The following is a 20563-nucleotide window of genomic DNA, read 5'->3' on the forward strand; positions in this document are numbered from 1 at the left end:
CTCTCTCCATCCCCGTCCATCTCCTCTCGCTCTCCCCGCAGTCCCCAGCCCTCATCCCATTAACGATTCGGGTCATCGTCACCGTAGACAGCTCTTCCCCATGACGTCATCTACCCACTCCCCCCTCTCCCCAGCGCCCGACCGACGCACAGCGTCTGATGAATTTTTAAAACCTTGAGACAGTGGGGTCAGCGTCGTCAGAGCGCGGCTCCCTCCCTCCCCCCCTCCTCCCCTTCTTCCCCCCTCCCCGCTGTGCACCGTCGTGACCCTGGTCTGGCTGCTCTCTCACCCCACGTCACCACGAGCGACGAGGAAGAATGAAGAGAACGGCAATCTCACGCCGCGGCACCCACGTTTATTACCACTTCTACAGCCGCGCCCTACAACTGCACACACAACTCGACAACCACACCTCAACCTCCCCGCACTGCAACCTGCATGCCAATTAAGAGGGTTACACAAACCACATCCCACCACCACCAACACCTCCACCCAGAATCCTGCCCCAGCAATGTGGAATTTCCACCGCTAGGTCGGGGCAGTGTCGTCCCATCGCTCGCCAGAGCCGGAAGACAATGAAGGATATTGCCTCCCACCAACACACAACCGCCTACAACCACAGAGGTAGATGACGAGAGCTATTTGCCAGAAAGAGGTGAACGTTGAGACTTCACAGCGCCATCACTTCCCCCCCTCACAGCTCCTCCCGGGGCTCTGTCTCCTTCAGCTCCTCGGGGTGGAAGTCGGGGTTAGGGCTGCCGTCGGCGAGCAGCAGGCGGTAGGCCATGTACCCCACGATGGGGTACTTGGCCTTGTAGACCCCGGAGAACACCCTCTCCAGAGACTCCAGCTGATCCTGTGTCAGTCCGGACTGCAGCGAGGCGAGGGCAAAGGGGGACATGAAGGGGGTGGGTGAAATATGGAAGAGGCCTAGGTGCGGGTGGAAAAACTGCTCCCATTCCCCCTCTGCCCCCAAACCCCACCACTTTTCCCCACTGCCCCCCCTCACCGTGTCACTGATGAGATCTTCCGAAGCGAGGGACATCTTGGCCACGGCCCGCGTGGAGTCTCGCCCGGCCAGCGCGTTGTAGGAGGCCCCCTTCCCGTAGTACCCTGCCCCCCCACGGGGAGCACACAGTCATTGTTTGATGGAGTGGGGAGCGGATTCATTGATCGTGGCTGGGCACGAGGCATCTGCTTATCAACATCATCATCATCAACTCCATCATCATCATCAGGCTTGATTATTTCAGTTGAGCCAAGCGACAAGGCAAGATACCTATTTCATTGAGCCAAGCAGTTCTGTTACAAGGACAACCACAGTCCAAGACCGTCGGTAGTGGAGGCAGTTACAGGGCATCGCAAGGTGGAGGGAATGTGCAAACTGACAGCAAAAACAACAGCGAATTATTATTTATGAAACCCACGCCAAAACTCACTGGGAAATCTCTATCATCATCATTCTCACCATAACAGCTACACCAGCATCACAACCACTGCCATCAAAACCATCATTAACGGAGCGAACTCAATCGTATCCGCCACGATCACGACCATCACGTTTGCACGAGGAGATGAACAATCCCGGCGGCGCCTCCAGCCCCCTCCACACCCCACGTGGGAGATCAAGTCAGCCGCACTGAACACCGCTTACTACTCTCAACTTAATTCGGCTAAAAGCCTCTTCAAACGCGTGTCTCTGGGCATGCTTTGAAGATGGAAGCGAACAGGAGGGGGCAGAGGAGGTAGGGCAGGAAAAGCAGCAGCAGTAACAGCATCAACAACAGCAGCAGCAAGATCATTACACTAACATCTTCATAGTCAAAAACATATCCATCATCAACCTCAATAACGATAACTGTCATCATCCATCACCGGTACCATTATCATCGTCATAATCCTCATCATCATCTGCATAACGAGCAACAGCGCCCATCATCATCACAACCTCATCGCCATCTTCATTTGTCTCAACAATCGTAGTCGGCATGGCAATCAATCACCATCACAGTTACCCTCATCCTCACCATCTGCCGCCAAAGCTCGCTACTACTTATTATCATTGCAACCCCCACCCACTCGCTACCCCCCACGGATGGATATCTAAGCCCTCTCCCCCCACCACGTGACCCCCCGCGCACCTTTCCCCGTGGAGACGTCGAACACAACCCCTTTGACGGCCATGTAGATCGGCTTGTCGGGCTGCCGGACAGAGGGGGGGGCGGACAGAGGGGGGGGGGCGGACAGAGGGGGGGGGCGGACAGAGGGGGGGGGCGGACAGAGGGGGGGGCGGACAGAGGGGGGGGGTGGCGGATAGAGGGGGGGGGGCGGACAGAGGGGGGGGGGGCGCACAGAGGGGTGGGTGGGGGGGTGCACAGGGGTCAGCATTGGACCCCTAAACCCTGGATCCCACAGACCCAGGCACAAAAATCCCCGGGTGCAGGTAGGCATGCCGGCAGACACAGGTGAATGGGCAGGTAGGCAGGCACGTGGGGAGGGAGGTGATCGCGGCGGCCCCTGCAGGTACTCAGACAGGTGAGCCTGCTGTAAGGTAGCGAGGTAGGCAAGTAGGTGGAGAGATAACCAAGGGGGCAAGTGAACGGGTAAGCAGATGCGCAGGACCACGGGTATGCATACAGGTGAGCTGCCAAGTAGAAAGGTTAACATGCGTGCAGATGGGCAAGCAGGTAAATAGAACAGTGAGGTGGCTGCTCGACAGGACGTTGAACAGGTGTGTCTGGACAATTGAGCAGGAATGCAGACAGACAGGTAAATCGACAGGTGAGTACACAGGTAATCCCGTGGGGTAAACAGGTAGAAAGGTGAGCAGTCGGTTGAGCAGGGAGTCAGGTGAGCAGGGCGTCAGGTGAGCAGAGAGTCAGGTGAGCAGAGAGTCAGGTGAGCAGAAAGTCAGGTGAGCAGAGAGTCAGGTGAGCAGAGAGTCAGGTGAGCAGAGAGTCAGGTGAACGAGCAGGTAAATAGGTGAGCGAGCAGGTAAATAGGTGAGCAGGTAAATAGGTGAGCAGGTAAATAGGTGAGCAGGTAACTAGGTGAGCAGGTAAATAGGTGAGCAGGCAGGTGAGCAGGTAAATAGGTGAGCAGGCAGGTGAGCGGGCCCTCACGTCGTCGCCGTTGTACTCCGCGATGTCCGCATCCGTGAAGAGTCGCACCGGCTCCTCCTGTTGCCCGGGACCTGCCGTGGTGGCAGCCACAGCGACGAGCGACAGAGCCAGGACTGCGAGGACGCCTCTGATAGACCCCCACGGGGGCACAGACCCCCGATGGGTCCCCACGCTCCTCGCCATGTCGCTCGCCCAGGAGGAGACGCCACGCGGAAGCCCCCACGTGCAGGAAGTGCGCTCACTCAGGGCGCCGTGCCGAGCACCGCGCGCGTCGATGGTAAAGCCAACCGCGTTCGTCTTACCTGTGTTGCGTAGGGCGGGGTTTCAATCGTCGTTCACCTTTAAGGTGGGGGTGGATTACAACCAATGAACGTGAGAGATGGCCACGGCGTCGGGAGGCCGTCATCCAGCAGTGGATTGAACATGGCTGTTGCAGCTGCTGGGTCGAAAGGGCACCGCGGCATACAGGAAGTTCGTGGGTTCGATCCCACCCTGACGCCTGTATATTTGGAGTTTGCATGTTTCTCCCCGTGGATGTTTCTCCGTGTCCTCCGGTTTTCCCCTCCACATTTAGGAACATGCTTTTAGGGTTTTTCTGGCTGCTATAAATGTCCATGTGATAAGCCACTACCGTTGACCTATGATTTGTGGGCAGGTCGCTTTTGAAAAAGAGCTATATAGCTCAGTGGTCCTTACCTGGTAAAATAAAAAGTTTGAATAGTTTAATGTTCACCTTGAAGGTGGAGGGGGGAGTGGGGGGGATTATGTCAACACATGATTGTGAGAGATGATGACGGCGTGGGGAGGCCTTCACCCAGCAGTGGAGTGAGCATGGCTGCTGCTGGGTGTAGGGAAGGTGGGGGTCGCTGTCGGCATGGGGTCACGCGCGGTGACACCGGGTCACGTGGCGCCCCCTGGCGGCTGCCCTACCCCCACGTGACCCGGCTCATGAGAGTCACGTGGGGGCACTCAAGGGCCAGGGGGAGGAGTTGCCGACTTCGGGAAGTTTACACAACGCAAACATGAATTGCAACACAACGATCAACAACAACAAAACCATTCCATTGATGTTTAACTCTTAAAAAACATATCCACTAAAATATGTACTTCATTAACATTAAAAAGAACATTCGCAAACAAAATTCAAGGGAGAAAAAAGAATGAAACATTTTTTTTATTGTTTTATATTTATATTATTTTATTATTTCCCTTCTACGTGACTTTACCGAAAGAACCAAGAATATGAATCCCTGCAGTCACGAAAGCTTTAAATTAAAAAATGAAAATTTGTCAAAAGTTAACAAAATCCACGAGTTTCACCCAACCCCGCCCCTCTACCTCACGCCCCACCCCTCCCCCCGTGGACGACCACGTGGTGTGACCGAGTCTCTCGACCCTGCGGCTGCTCTCGTCTCGCTCGGAAGGGGACGGGATAGGGGTCACGTGGGCGCAGGGGCTGGGCGACAAGCCGAGGGGGCGGAGCGACAAGCAGAGGGGGCGGGGCGACAACCCGAGTGGGCGGGGCGACACCCCGAGGGGGCAGGGCGACAAGCAGAGGGGGCGGGGCGACAACACGAGGGGGCGGGGCGACAACCCGAGTGGGCGGGGCGACACCCCGAGGGGGCGGGGCGACACCCCGAGGGGGCGGGGCGACAACACGAGGGGGCGGGGCGACACCCCGAGGGGGCGGGGCGACACCCCGAGGGGGCGGGGCGACAACCCGAGTGGGCGGGGCGACACCCCGAGGGGGCGGGGCGACAATCCGAGGGGGCGGGGCGACAACACGAGGGGGCGGGGCGACAACCCGAGTGGGCGGGGCGACACCCCGAGGGGGCGGGGCGACACCCCGAGGGGGCGGGGCGACAACACGAGGGGGCGGGGCGACACCCCGAGGGGGCGGGGCGACAACCCGAGTGGGCGGGGCGACAACCCGAGGGGGCGGGGCGAACTCGGGGCCGGGGGACGCTGCTGACCGCCGCCGTTGTTCACAAGCGCAAGTCGCGTTTAGCGGTTGTGGTTGTTGTGGTTTTTGTTGTTGTTGTTGTTTGTTTATATTGTTGATGTCAATATTGTAGTTGGTGGTAGTTCCGGTCGAGGCGTCGGTCGCTGCTGCAGGCGGTGGGGAGTTCTCGCGCGTTCGCGGCTGAGATGGCGGCGTGAGGAGATGATGCGCGCGGAGTTTCGAGCCAATTCCTACTCCGAGGTGAGGGGAACAATCAGCATCATCATCAGCATCATCATCATCAGCAACATAATCAGCAACATCAGCAACAACAGCAGCATCATCAGCAACATCAGCAGCAACAACATCAGCAGCAACATAATCAGCATCAGCAGCAGCAATATCAGCAGCAGCAACATCAGCAGCAGCAACATCAGCAGCAGCATCAGCAGCAACAACATCATCAACAGCAGTAGCAACATGAGCAGCACTAGAAGCAGCAGAATCGTCATTAGCAGCATCAGTATCGTCACTCCCCATCATCGCCACCGCCATGGCGTCTCATCTGTCAGCTCGAAACTTGTCCACTCACCTCACCATCCCCCTCTCCTCTCCTATCCCCTCTCCTCACCCCTCTCCTCACCCACCCCCTCACCCCTCTCCTCACCCAACCCCTCACCCCTCTCCTCACCCACCCCCTCACCCCTCTCCTCACCCACCCCCTCACCCCTCTCCTCACCCCCCCCCTCACCCCTCTCCTCACCCACCCCCTCACCCCTCTCCTCACCCACCCCCTCACCCCTCTCCTCACCCACCCCCTCACCCCTCTCCTCACCCACCCCCTCACCCCTCTCCTCACCCACCCCCTCACCCCTCTCCTCACCCACCCCTCACCCCTCTCCTCACCCACCCCCTCACCCCTCTCCTCACCCACTCCCTCATCCCCCTCTCCTCACCCACCCCCTCACCCTCTCCTCACCCACCCCCTCACCCCTCTTCTCGCCAAACCCATCACCCCCACTCTTCATCCACCCCCTCACCCCCCTCTCCTCACCCACCCCCCCTCCTTCACCCACCCCCTCACCCCCTCTCCTCCACCCACCCCCTCACCCCCTCTTATCACCAAACCCATCACCCCCTCTCCTCACCCACCCCCTCACCCCCTCTCCTCACCCACCCCCTCACCCCTCTCCTCACCCACCCCCTCACCCCTCTCCTCACCCACCCCCTCACCCCTCTCCTCACCCCCCCTCACCCCTCTCCTCACCCACCCCCTCACCCCTCTCCTCACCCACCCCCTCACCCCTCTTCTCGCCAAACCCATCACCCCCACTCTTCATCCACCCCCTCACCCCCTCTCCTCACCCACCCCCCCCTCCTTCACCCACCCCCTCACCCCCTCTCCTCACCCACCCCCTCACCCCCTCTTATCACCAAACCCATCACCCCCTCTCCTCACCCACCCCCTCACCCCCTCTCCTCACCCACCCCCTCCCTCCCCTCTCTATACGCGTTGTCGTCTCAGTTGGATGAAGATGAGGAGAAGGCGAACGTCGTCAAGGAGAGACGAGGCGAGGAGGAGGTCACCCCCTCACCCAATGGCAGCGTCGGCGACGGTGAGTTGTTGCCGTCTAGGGCTTCACGGGGTCCCGACGTGTGGGGTCCCAGGGGTCCCAGGGATCAGAGTTCATGCCAACCACGCTACGCCACTCACACCCAGGGGGTTCTGGATTTTCGGGGGTCCAGCAGGGGCCAGGGGGAGTGAGTCGGACGGGTCCCCCGAACGCGGCGCGTTAACGAGGTGTTGGTGCGTGTCTCCCGCAGACGAAGAGGAAGATCCACCTGGTGACGAGGTTGTGGATGTGGGGGGCGAGGGGGACGCCACAGCTGAGGATGTGGTGGGGGGCATGCGAAGGTTTCGCATGCGCGTGAGTAAGGTGAACAAAGTAATTTATAATATCATAATGTCCCTCTATCTTGGACAACCTCACCGGGTCTCAAAACCAGGGCTTAATTTCAGCCGGGTTTGTGTAAAATATTTCTGCACCCGGCACACCGCATCCAGTATACATATTGTATTGGCTTTGGTTGCCACCTCCCTGACTACCAGCGGCCCAGACAACATTGAGACGTGAAGGCTGTGCTTCTGGGGGGTCTCGCTACATTGGGGTGTTTGGCCGATTCCATCAATGAGCATTCATAGCCCCGTGTGGCAGGACACCGGAGAGCCCGTTCACATTGAACACAACTGGGTCGCACTGCTCGTCGGCGTGGCTGAGTGGTGCTACGTATGCCTCACGCCACACAGGGACAGCTGCCATCGGTGCGTCCCCTAAGCGAGCAAGACTGCAATGTGAGACAGTCGGTTAGGTTTATGGGCACAATATCAATGCCGGTGGTGGTAGCGGTGATTGCTGCTGCCTGTGCTGCAGCTGTGCCTCAAGAACCTGGTGTCGGTGCTGCTCGTGGTCTTCTACCTGGTGCTGTCGGCAGTCGCCTCCTTCGTGGCGTATCAGTCCATCTCCGACTTCCAGCACCAGGCACAGCACCCGGCCATGTCCGTCTCGTACAAGGCGGTGGAGCGCTACGACGCGCCCGGTACGCTGCCCTCCCCCCTCCACCAGCGCTACTCTGGTCAGGGTGGCCATAAGCGGGGTTCGGGTATTTTTTGGGGTCATCCGGAGTCAGACTTGGGGTTGAGGCTGGGTTTGGGGATCACCCTGATGTGACGTCAGCTGTAGTTGTGCTGCTGCTGCTGCTACTCCCCGTGCGCCCACCACAGGCATCGCGCTCTACCTGGGCAGCGCCGAACTGCTGTCGTGCCGCCATTACTTCCACAGCGGCGTGTCGGTCATGGAGAGGCCCGGCCAGCCCGGGGACGTGCGGTGCAACATCCTCACCGTGGCCTACCCCGACCCCTACCACAACACCTCGCAGGTGCTCTCCGCACGGCACCCACAAGCACCACGCAGTGCGGTGGCGGCGTGACAGATGATGGGGCAGCGCACGCTCACGTGACGCTAATCACGTAGTCCTTCACCTCCTGCAGTGTTTTATCATTATTATTACTACGCTTGTTTACCCAGGAGAGCCCGAGTCTCGTTATTCTTTTTTCAGGAGGGTCTTGCCAAGTTCTCAGTCGGGGGTGACGTTGGCTATATATATTCCTAACGTGGGTGGCTTTGCAAAATTTGTCAAATCCTGACCTTGACGCCGGCATGCAACGACCTCCTCTTACGAATGGTATCACGGGATCTTGAACATCCACTGCGCAACAGATGATGCGTAGTCAAACTTTGAACCGCTGCAACGGGCGGCGATTGCGGTTCCGCTGGGCTGCAGTGTTGGTTTGAATGTTGACTTAAAGGTCGCGTGCCGAGCAGCAGCACTATATTGCTCCGTGTAATTTACTGCGCGGAGCTGTCTCGTTTACTGGGCTTTAGGGCTTAGTTGCTCACGGAATGTTGTGCACGTTGCCGTTAAGACCGGAGAAGGTGGCACGTGGCCAGTAGCTGCAGCCACAGCGAGAGAGGTGTGTGTACTGCACGTGTCTATGAAGTATTGTGTACCGTGATGTGGCTCAAAGGTAAAGAGCGCAGAGCCAGCACGCGGAGAACTTGGTGTTTGAATCTTGGTGGCTGCCTGTGAATGACCGGGGTTTGGAGTGTTACGAGGTGATGGTCTCAGATTGGTTAACAATGACTGCAAAACAAATAAATGGCTTTCAATTGGGTACAGCACATAACCAAATTTCAGTTATATAGTAAAACTGTCAGTTTGATTGTCGTGCGATGAACATTACTCTCATACAGTAGAGCAGGTGGAAAAATAACATCCCCTACTATGTTGCTTGAAGGGATCTCAGAAGTAGCTCTACAATATCCTCTTCTCCAAGCCATTTTCTAACGTGAAGGATCGCAGCGGTCGCGCACGAGATCTGAAGGGTTCCTTCGTCTCGTGAAGGCGGCAGGGCATTCAGGATAGAATTGGGGTTAGAGGTTTTTAAAAAGTTAAAGTGCAGTTTACCGCGACGTGCCGCCATGTCGTGGAGTGCCGTGGAGTGCCGTGCAGCGCGGTGATGGGAAGTGCGTGGTTGCGCGCGTGCAGAAGAGTGCGCTGGTGGTGCGGGGGCCTGAGCGAGTGCAGGAGAAGGAGCAAATCTTCCTCCACTTCCGTCTCAACGGCAGCACACAGCAGTTCAGCGCCATCGACTACCTACTTTTCTCCTCCTACGTCAGCCTTGAGCGCAGGTGCTCGCCGCCACCACCACCACAAGTAGTCGACTTGAATGTTTTAGCGGCTTCATCCGTTAGCCGACTAATCCCGCACCACCGTCCTTCCGAGCGGCGTTCACTTCCCCTGCAGCGCAAGTCCCATGGGAATCCCAAAATGGAGCGACTTCCCAAATTCCATGAGATGGAGCCCTTTTACTCACCCCCTCCTCGACAGAAACACAGTTAGGAAGAGGCCGGGTCATTCGGAGGTCAAAGTGCTGAAGTCCGGGTTCTCGTTCAGCTTTTGGCCACCCGTTAGCAAATGGGTTTTTCAGGTGTAACGAGTTGATGGTCTCAGCCCGGTCACCCAATTAGTGCACAAAAATATAAAACTACGCATAATTTGCCAAAATTCCAGCGTTAAGAATGTAAACTATTGTGTTTGACTATAATTTGCGAGGTCACTCAGAGGTGGCTCTGTGATACTTGCCTCTGTGGGCGATTCTCCCACATGAAGAGTTGCACTGCTCTGTGAGAGATCTGAGTGGATTCTCCATCTCATGGCATAACTGTCACACCATGCCCTTGCGTGTTAGAGATAAAACCCGGGGTCAAAGACACAAAAAATTACAAAAATTAAATTTCCACTCAACGCTTGGTCACACCACGTGGGTGTGGGAGCACACGGGGGTCAAGGCGGCAGCGGTTTTAACTGAACCTCAAACTCAGGCGGCATTTTACTAGTTTTTCGGTTCGTGCCGGGGGCCGTTAAACTATAGGACACTAATGCGAGGCACAAATAGGACGCTTGGTCAGAACCCGAGTTCAACCAGCGGAAGGCGGGAGGCTGGAGGAAGCGAGAAGTGCTGATAAGTATCTGTGAGCGGTGCGTGCTCGAGTCACGCACTCGAGAAACGCTATCCCAGTGCCAACCTCATTGTAACACATTTTGTACATTCCACAAGTCAATAAACAACTGGCCAAACATCATAAAGCTGGACCCTTCTGAAAACGGTCTTGGCACTCACTGAAGCTATGCTTTAAAAGTAGGCACGTCATCATCATCGTGAGATAACGCTTGTTTATTAATGAGACCGCGTTGTTTCCGACTGTTACGAGCGTGGGCGTTGCTCATCTCCTGTTTACAGCCCTGCTGAGCGAGAGCTGGAAATTCTGCATTGCTATGGGGGCGGGGCGAGCGAAACACAACTTCTGTTCGTTTTATCTCTCCCGGAAGGGTGATTCGCTGAGTTAACCACTAACCGGGGATCTGAACTCGCAGCCTTCCAACTGGCGAGCAAAGCGCTTGAACAGAAGTTCCCTAGTTCAAGTCAACGAAAGCGATTGCCCATGGGAGAGGCTGGTGTCATAGGAGCTTGCAGTCCACGGTAAAGCAGAGTGGCAATACTGCAAGTAGGTTACCGCATTCTTTTAGGTTCAATGTTTCAACGGGCCCTGATTACACTTCATATCCCAACTTTATTTCTGGTATGTCTGCGTGTGACTGACCAACTCACGCATGCTGCTCACGTTAATCACGACTGTTGTTACATTTCCACGCCTTCATTGCTCGCCTTTGTGGTCGACAGAGATCGGCGTGGTCAATGGTGACGTAGTGGAAACCAGAATAAGTGTGCAATACGATCGACATAATTCTCTGTTCTCGATATTTGTCACCACCTCGCGTGTGGAGGGTTGAACGAGCAATTGCCTGCCATAATGGACGTATCATAACTTGCGTAAACAGTGCTCGTGAGAAAAGTATGTTGCATTGACGGCTGAAGTTCCACATTTGGCCCGGCTTGCTCGGTGTGCGCGAGTTTATCTCCGCATCCGAATTTCCCGCACCGGATTTTGCTCGGCAAACGACACGGAGGCGGCGACTCGGGCGCCACCTGCGTCTCGCCAACGCTCACCCCCCCCCCGTCACCCTTCACCCTCCCTGTGCTCTCCCAGCACCAACCGCCCGAGCTTCATGATGCAGATGGAGCGAACGCAGTCCATGTGGACGTTCTCTGGGGGCTTCCGCACGTGGGTCAAGATGTCGCTCGTGCGCACCAAGACGGACCGGCCCTCCGAGGAGTTCACCCTCGAGGTGCCACCACCTTCTTGAAACGACGCAGTGAGCGATGTTACAGGGACTAGGGGTTAAACGCTACGGTCGAGCGATGTTACAGGGACAGGGTTAAATGTTACGGTAAGGAGTGTCATGGTACTCGAGTGATTTCACTGCACTGCCATATATTGATTTGTGTAATAGCCGAGTCTCCCGCGCATCTCCCTAATATACCAACCGAGGCCACGCCCCCCTTCGATAATTCTCGTCGACTCTGGACGCTCGCTCCGTGGGCAGACTCCACCGTCCTCTTCCGTCACCTGACCACGCTCTCTTAAATATTCCCGGAGCCACCAGTCTCTTCACACTCACAACTAATACCCCTGTCATTACCTCCCGTGGCCACAGATGCATTCGCACCGCATGCAGGCTATTGTCATACTCTTCCCCGCCATATGAATATGGAATTGCGACTGCTGTCTTAGGGCTGTGAACGGGAGACGAGCATCACCTTGATGCTCAGAGCCATAAGGTCATGCATGTTATATTGAGACTATTTTGGGAAGTCGTTGCTAGCCGATAGTCGCCGCTCCAATTCTCCATGTAACGAACGTAGGATTCCCAATCCGGGACAAATCTGATGGTAGCTCCCTCTAGTGGGCACTGGAGATGACAACTTCCAAGGAGATCAGAGGTAACGTGACCACCCGAGGTTGTTGGGCACTGTAAACTATCACAACCAGGAGTTCACCGTTTTCAGAAAAAATACTCGCTTTTCATTGGCCAGGCAGGATACGCCATCATTCTACACCAGGCATCCGGAACAGTTTCCTACCCGAGGGCCGTATAGAACTTTCCGAATGGCTTATGTGGGCAGCCGCACATTCACTCGCACCTCGGCCACGGTTTGTTGGCACAAAAAGCCCTCGCGGTGAGACGAAGCAACTGAGCACGGAACTTCATCGCCGACGCCTCTCACGCGGGGCATCTCTTTCGTGTGCGCGGCGCAGTCCAGCGTCGTCAAGTACAACGACGAACGCCCGGAGAGCGAGCGGTCCGACGAGCTCTTCTTCATCGTCTTCGAGTGGAAGGACGCACTCATCCAGGAAGTGCAGGGGGTGAGTGACCCCAACGAGATTATTTGCAACATTCACCCCAACTGTTGGATGTCACGAATATTTTTTGTTGTTTGCTGCAAACTTATTTTTAAGTAATTGCAGTCAAACGTTCATTGCAGGAAATATATTTTAATCAACATTACTTCGTGCAATAAGTTCGATTTCGCATGTACTGAGGTTGTTTTGCTCTGGTTGCTATTTGCTTAATTGATTTTTTTTATATTTTAAATATTTTTTTTCCTGCCTCAGCAGCTCTCCTGCTATATTTTTTCTCCTGATGACGATTGCTTGTGTTGCGATCGAAACGTGATATTTTTTCTTTTATTATTTTTCTATCTACGTGGCTTTACCGAAAGACCCACAGAATAGTAATTCCTGCAGTCACGAAAGCTTTAAATCAAGATAAAAACATGTAAATTATATGTTGTTAGGTTTGGGTTAAGGAAGCAGAAAAAGGCTAAGAGAGAACGTAAACAAGATGGGGGAAAATAACTATTCTTTACTAGGAACACAGAATCCTGAAGATTCATTGCATCACTGCAGGGGAAAACCGGCTCATTGCGTGGCCTCGCTGTGGTTGTGTTCATGTGTAGTAGAGTTAATTCTGTTAATGAGTGGCTGTACTGCTCCACTGCAGAGTTACTGAGTAGTTACTTTAGGGCATAGGTGTCGTGGTGGTATTGTGCAATTAACGTGCTGTGTCACTGCGCGGTGTAGTGATGGTTTTGTATTACTGTGTAGCAATGGTATCTAGTCGTATTTGTACTGTCTCAATGTAGCCGTGTTGCGTGGGTACTTAGCAGCGATTCTACTGTGTCACGGTGTAGCCACGTCACTGTGTGGCGAGGACACGGAGTTGCCGTGTGGTGGTGGCAGCAGCGGTATCATAGCGCCGGGCAGTATCGGTGAGCCATCTCCGTTTGCGCGCGATGTTACCGCAGATCGTGACGGCAAACCCGTGGAGCGTGGCGGCCGTGCTGTGCGGGGTGCTACTGCTCATCTTCAAGGTGGCCGACTTTGCGACGAGCAGCGTGCGCTGGATGATCCGTGTGCGCAAGCGAAACCGCCGGCACCGCGTGCAGAAAATGAACAACATGGCCGCGTGAGGGTCGCGGGACTCATTCACTAGGGGAGAGACCAAAGTAGTCGCGCAGTTTTCTTTTCTTCCTTTGTTTAGAGAATTATGACCGTAGTTAGGTGGAGGAGATACTCGGACACTGCTCCAGTCCGGTGGCGGTGGTGGTAATGAAACTGAGCTCTTCTATGTAAATATCGCACTCGCTTTGGGACCACTTGGTGATAGCCACTCGTCATCATCTCTGGATTGGAAGAGCTCCACGTGCGGCCACAGAGCCCTGTTTGTGGTTGCTCCTCCGTCGATTCGGAGGACTCGCGGGGGATGATCGGAGCGAATGCCTCTTTTTCCACCATGCAACCAAGCCACGCCAGTGCCAAGCCAGCCCAGTGTGCGGCTCAAGAGGTGCCAGTGTTGTTTTTCCATTGCAGAAGGCGAGCCGTGCCACCGACATAATACACAATGAACGCGGGATGAAACTTGTTAACCTTTGTCCCGAGCCAGATCCAGATTTCCTGTCACCAGTTTTCCACAGTTAGATACTGGGTCGGCTTCATAGCCAGTGGAAAACTACCTGTACCACAATGGCCCTGTGCTGGCATGGCTCTGATGTGCAAGTGGGAAAAGGAGTTTAAGATACCATAACGTTGATCTTTAACAAACATATCCTATTAAATTTAACCACTAGGTCAGAGTGGCCAAATTGGGCTTAATAATTAAAATCTAGATTTAGCAAAGTGTTTGATTGTTTGCCCAAGTTCTGCAGCTGCATGGCAGCGCCACTACCAGGGGAGACGGGTAAACAGGCTGCGGGGGGGGGGGGGGTTCGCAAACGACAGTGGATGGGGACAGGAACAGGTGACAGCTTGTGGAAGATGGGATGTCCTTCAAGCTCTGGCCAGTTAAGTTAATCCCTTAGAGGCCATCCATTTAGTACGTACGCATGGAGGGGGGAGGGGTGTTTAACCCAAATGCGTATACTTGCGTATGAGGGGTCTACTGACAATGTACGTACGCATAGGAAATTGGGGTGGGGGGGGGGGTGAAGCCTCGATAATAATTTGTCTACATTGGCCTTCAAATGAGTTAGATACACGTTAATATTATTAATCCTTGAACGTTTCTGCGTGGATTAAATATCGGCCGTTCTATAGGATTCGGGGGGGAAGGGGTGCGTCAAGCGTACGTACGCAGGTGGGGGGTAAAAAATACGCGTGCGTACAGGGAGGGGGGAGGGGTCAAGTTGACAGATTTTTGCGTACGTACTAAATGGATGGCCCCTTAGCTCCTATTTAAATCCGTGTCTATTTGGGGAGATTGTCACTGGAGTTGTTTTATGGAACTGTCCAATGAACCTCAGAGCAGAGGACCAGTATCTAAATATAAATTAAGTAATTTCAATATTTATAATTGGCATCTAAATTATACACTTAAAAGTAATTGGTAATTTGCGTATCTCAGCGAAATGATCCATGGTTCTTACTTGCATTGAAATTACATCACTCCAGTAATTTGTAACGAGAGTGCATTTTTACCCATCTTTGCCTGCCAGGAAAGTGCGTGTGCGTGCGGTTTTCACAAGAGGACACGGTGCAAGCACTGCCAATCCCCTGCATTTCACAGAGACGCCAACACAAACAGTGCGATGCATTGTTTTTACATCAAACGTACAAACGACGATTGTGATTTTAACACTTATTCCGACAAGCTGATTGCATGATCGCTCTGCCTGTTGTAGGGCCTGCTCGTGCCTTGCCGTGTAGTTAACGGTGGCCGTTGCACACCGCTCCCCGCTGCGCAGCGAGTCAACGCAGAGGACACACATACAGGAATAGGTTTTACGCTTTCTGGCAATAAAACAGGTGTGAAAATGTTGAAACACCAAATAGAAACCTTTTGCAAGGAATCAAGTCTACATGAACCACAGGCAGTTGTGGTGAACATGCAAACAAACATGCTCCGATAATTTCTGCATTGTCTTTGAAACTGATTGGCCTACGCCAGACAGCATTCCTTCAGGCCTCGTTTCACCATTGGCAGACCAGAGAACGCCGAAAGGCAAACAGTACAAAGACAACGCACTATCACAGCATTTATAACTCGGTGTGAGTAGCTCCAAAATGGGACCTCTTTTAGCCAGTATCAAAGTATGAACAAATAAAACATTGAATTTTTTTTCATAGTTTTGATATTGGCAAGGTCCCATTTTGACACAGGACCGTGTGCTGGAAACAGTTTAATTTCAGCAGTGTCCTCCTTGTGCATGTTGAGAACACTACATTCTAAGAGACAAAATAATATTTGACAGTTGATTTAAGAACGAAATTGCTGGTTAGTATTATGCTTGTTCACCCAGGAAAGCCTCGTGGACCCCCAAGACTGAGTATCCTGCCAATTTTTTTTGCCGCAGAGGGCATTGTTGCAATGTGTTCCCAACGAAGCGATTTTTTTCACATTTGGACTTTTGACACCAGTACATGTGACCTGCTCTTTTTGATGAACTTCGAGATATCTTTGTCCACTGTGACACAGGCAGCACATTAATGGTTGATACATGTGCAGTATTAAACAGGGCGTCGGTGGACTCGAACAGCGAACCTCCAACAAGGGGCACACACGCCACCGCTTGACTGCCTGTGATGTAACCAGCAATGGGCTCGGTCAGTCGTGTAGGGAGACCAGTAGTTAATCTGTGACCGGGTGAAATATCCAGGCTATTAATGGATGAGAGAGAAAGCGAGGTCTTCTCAAATTGCTTTATTGTATTCACAATATTCGGCCTTGCAAGGTCAATGACTGAAAACACGGGTGATCGCGATGCCATTATTCGTGCACCAGTAAAAGACGGCATCCGATCATCGTCTTTGGAATGAAAGTTTCCTCCGCTGATACTGTAGAGCATAAAAATACCTTTTTTAAAATAATTTATTTGTTTTATTTTACGAAAGGCATTCATGTAAGTAGGTAACAAACGTCACTCTCGCACCACACGGGATTCTTGAGCCGCCCCGACTGCGCCCCTGTGAACCGCTCATAATCTACGCACCACCACCACTGGCTCGCGACATCAAAGCCCTGTCATCAACACACGATACCTGATCATCCAAAATCCTACTCGCAAACTCGTGGACCTGCCGCCCCTGTTAATCTTCACAAGGGCAAACACTTAAATCGGTTTGATCCATGATCCTTTCGCATTAAAAAGCAAACAAAACCGTGGCAAAACAGCTCTGTAATAAACAGTTGGACTGACCTGTGCTGACCAAGGGCATCGCATTTCCCGGTGTCTGTATTGTGCTGCTGCAGTACAAGATAATCTTGCTGTGTGTACTAGTGCTCGATCAACCGGCACTAGTTGTGGGGCTCACAGGGCAAACGGATGTGACTATGGGATCGATAGGGATGGAGTTAACACATGGATTCACAAACATATGCAGAGGTTAAAGATAAGAATTTGACTGTATGGAAAATGTGGGCTTGGGCAAGCACGATCATCGTAGGTTGGCTATGTACCTACGCACGATCAAGACTAGATGGAGTGGGAGCCAATGGAGGGGAAGTGTCGGAGAGGACTACCACCATGGAGACGGAATGATAAAATCAGCGCTTGTGCAGGTGCCAAGTGGATTCATGCATTACAGGACCATGGAACGGTGACACCTTGGGGAGGCCTTTATCCAGCAGTGGATTGACCATTGCCCGTGATGGAGGTTGGCATTTGGGATAGAGCTACTGATTGGTTGAAGTGCTGCTTTTCGGCAGCAGCGGCGCTAACTACAGCACCACCCAAGACACAGCGCGCGCGTGTGTAGGCGTGATGTTCGGCAAAACACAACAGCCGCAGGCTTTTCCCGTGGTCGGAGACACACCCACGGGTGTGTCCTCACTTGGTGAGTCAGTCAACGACAGCTCACTGGATTGGAACTTGCACACAACACCTAGGCGGCGCAATGGGGGTTCAATTTTTTCTCTACTGCTCACCGAATACTAGCCAGGTCGTTGATACACTGGAGCAGACTGCAAGTGACTAGTAGCCGCAGCCCTACTGAGAGCGTATACTGGATATGGTGTGCCGGGTGCGGGATATTTTTTCGGACCACCAACCTGGACAGACCGAGCTGTATTGAAGCCCTGGTCCTATTGCGATCAACCATACACGCCAAACAGGGTGTGCGCGCTGCTTTAGCCACTCAACCACGATCCACCGCCTTTGCTGATCTGCTCGAGATGATGGCACTCCACCTCCCACACACACTCCTACACTACCTGAACCGCCCAGCGCCAACAGCCGCTGAGGCGTTGTTTAACTTTACAGATGCAGTCCAAAAACCACGTGGCTCTTGTGGATACGGGAACCCACACCGTTGCGCAAGTATTTAGGCCATTTGACACGAGTTTAAAAAAATTTGGGATGACGTTCCGAGTTAACCCGCATTGAGGATTTGAATTCGCAAACCTGATTGCAAGCCGCTCGCTCCACCAATGGGCTGCGCCTGACCTCGCACTCGGGTGTTACCACGATGTCACGGCACTGGCGTATTAACCAAACACACCGTCGCGCTTGTGTCGGACAGCAAGAGAGACCCAGGCTAGGTTGCATCTACATTTAAACCAGAAGCAAAAGATCCAGTTTCAGGTTCGACCAAATTTCCACTCTGGGACATCTCATGACAGGTAGCTAAACGACAGTAATCCTTGTACTTGGCAACCGACGCGTCCACTGCACCGCATATAAACTGCCTGGAAAACCTGGACCGGACTACAGTCTAATACTCCGCACCGTCAAGCAAATCACAGGAGCTACTGAAATTGCCAAGGCCGACACGACACCTGGGGAAAGACCAAACAAGTCATCAGGGTCACGATTCCCGGAACGAAACGAGGCGGGGCGGTAGCCTTCTCCGCACCTATGCCTCTCCTCGCGTCAAACCCAAGAACAGTTCAAAAATTGTCCGCCAGGTTTAACGCGAGGACGCGGAACGAAGATTCCCACCGGTGTACAACGAGGTGCTCCAAACGTGCCAGCGGATGGCGCACGTGGTGGTTGGGCAAAGGGAAAACCCAAAACCGCAAGCGATGTAGCTGGCGCAGGCGGGCAGGAGGGAGGAGAGAGGGAGGCGCAGCATGCGTGGTGGAGGTGTGCTCATACTGCGGCTCGTGCCGTCAGCAGGCCGGCAATCACAACCAGGTTGGCCTGCTAGCTCTTAGAAACGTCATTACGCGTCTTTTTTTTCACGGCTTGATTTTTTTTTTACTTTTACAGAATAACTGAAATACTATGCAACATCTTTACAAACTTTAAAAATATTTCTGAATAAGAGTAATGGTGTAAAGGTCCCAATATCCCCCCCACCCCCCTCTCCCCGGCCATCTGCACCTCTGACGTGAGTTTGTATTGAGCACACCTCCGCCCGTTCGCTTTTGTCAAAAGCAACAAAAAATATAACGACCTTTACACAGAGTGCCCTTATAACGCGCGCGCGCACACACACACACACACCTTCCCAAGAACAGAACCCAACTTTACAAACCGGTACTAGTCCATGTGGAAACGAGTGAAAGTGCCGGGGCGCACCCCAACAAATTAAGTCGCAGGAAGAGAAAACTTTGGGAAGAAACGCAGCCCGGCCACTCGCTGCGTTCTTCTACGGAACTCCGAATACTCGCGTAGAACACCTTTGCATTTTAAGTTTCTCTTTTAAGTTTTAAAAACCAAATTTGAGACGCTAACGTCTGCGTAACTGTTTACGAAAAAACCCTGTGGAAGACAAAGGCATATGTACAAGGTGTCTGACGAGGCGATGCTGCGTCACATGACGCGCCCGGTTCCTGGATGCACTTCAGGAACTAGCTCTTGTCCAGATATGTTTGCGGTATTTTTTTTTTTGCTGAAGTACGTAACGTCCGAATGAATAAACCTGAAATGTTTAATCGCGGTGGAGGAGGGGGGGGGGTATTATTTTTTTCTGGCAGAGGGAGTCGAGGCGTTCGTGTACAGAGCGCTCGCTCTGGGGAGTAAAACCACCACACATGCAACCTCTCGGCATTCTGGTCGGCCAACGCTGCACACACGCACGCATGCGTACACACGTACAAACACATCGCGCGTACAAACACAGTCGCTCGCATACTACGTGCGCATGCTGCACCCGACACAAGACGCGCGCTCGCCTATCGTCCCTGCTATCTGGACATTTTGCACCACCTGTTTATTTATTTATTTTAAAGCTCACGCGCGGTGAGTTTAAGGCCAAAGGACGTTCATATACTTAGAAACGCAACGCACAAACACCCACCATCTCAAGCGTTCCTTTCACCACTTTTGATGTTTGCAAACTCGTGTTATGCCCCCTCAAAGAAATAGAAACAAAAATTAGAAAGTAAAAAAAAATAGGAGAGGTTGTGGAGGAGGATGGAAACCTGACGTGGGGACCCGCGGTCTGCGGGGGGGGCGAGGAGGAGCTAGCTGGTGCCTGCCGCGCGAGCGCTGTTGTTGTTGGGCGACTGCTGCAGCTGCAGCTCCTCCAGCCTCTGCCACAGATCTTCACGCTCCTTCTCCCGCTTCCTCTCCCTAGCACCACACCGCACACCAAGCACACATCTCAGGTGGGGGGACGTCTGTTGGTCGCGAGATGCCCGAGGAGGAAAGGATCATGCACGACTGCTGCCACCCAGTGGCAAGGATTGACCCTTGAATGCACACGATGAAGACTTTTCCTAGGCCAGTAACACATTTGCCGAATCAATTAACATTCTCTCGTGTTTGTTTTCGTGCCATTTGATCCGTCTCCTTTGTTCTCTCTGTAGTAAACATTTCGTTTGCCCAGCCTCATGTGCCATCTTGTGTCTATAATGTCCTGTGTGTACCATCTCGTGTGTTAAGTCTCATGAGTTCCAACCACTTCCCAAAAGAAACCCAACTGCATCAATTATTCACTAGTCAAACACAATGGTATTTACATGCACGGGGCCAACGGTGACGCCGCACTGAAGACGTCCAGTGGACGGCGACAGTGACCGTCTCGTAAGGGAACTC

The 20563-nt window shown here is 53.4% G+C and overlaps 3 protein-coding genes across 3 annotated transcripts in view; 1 reads left to right on the plus strand and 2 right to left on the minus strand.

Moving 5' to 3' along the window:
- Positions 1 to 335: 335 nt before the first annotated feature.
- On the minus strand, positions 336 to 3414 carry NENF (neudesin neurotrophic factor). The gene is made up of 4 exons (XM_061579571.1): positions 3123 to 3414; positions 2142 to 2202; positions 1010 to 1113; positions 336 to 871 (listed from the first exon to the last, which is right to left on the minus strand). The coding sequence occupies exons 1-4, from the start codon at positions 3303 to 3305 to the stop codon at positions 695 to 697; spliced, it is 525 nt and encodes a 174-aa protein (XP_061435555.1). The 5' UTR covers positions 3306 to 3414; the 3' UTR covers positions 336 to 694.
- A 1655-nt stretch (positions 3415 to 5069) lies between these two features.
- PACC1 (proton activated chloride channel 1) lies at positions 5070 to 16796 on the plus strand. The gene is made up of 9 exons (XM_061579597.1): positions 5070 to 5325; positions 6590 to 6680; positions 6889 to 7001; positions 7497 to 7662; positions 7847 to 8001; positions 9172 to 9314; positions 11235 to 11373; positions 12345 to 12452; positions 13394 to 16796. Exons 1-9 carry the CDS (start codon positions 5287 to 5289, stop codon positions 13556 to 13558), a joined length of 1119 nt encoding a protein of 372 aa, XP_061435581.1. The 5' UTR covers positions 5070 to 5286; the 3' UTR covers positions 13559 to 16796.
- LOC133360745 (serine/threonine-protein phosphatase 2A 56 kDa regulatory subunit epsilon isoform-like) overlaps positions 16270 to 20563 on the minus strand; it is a 34555-nt gene continuing 30261 nt past the window's right edge. Inside the window, exon 13 of the mRNA XM_061579584.1 lies at positions 16270 to 20098. Within this exon, the coding sequence (XP_061435568.1) occupies positions 19990 to 20098 (109 nt within the window). The 3' untranslated portion in view covers positions 16270 to 19989. The remainder of the gene's footprint in view (positions 20099 to 20563) is intronic.

The sequence above is a fragment of the Lethenteron reissneri genome, chromosome 8 (genome assembly GCF_015708825.2).
Source record: "Lethenteron reissneri isolate LAM-NWPU_2019-01 chromosome 8, ASM1570882v1, whole genome shotgun sequence".
Lineage (NCBI taxonomy): Eukaryota > Metazoa > Chordata > Hyperoartia > Petromyzontiformes > Petromyzontidae > Lethenteron > Lethenteron reissneri.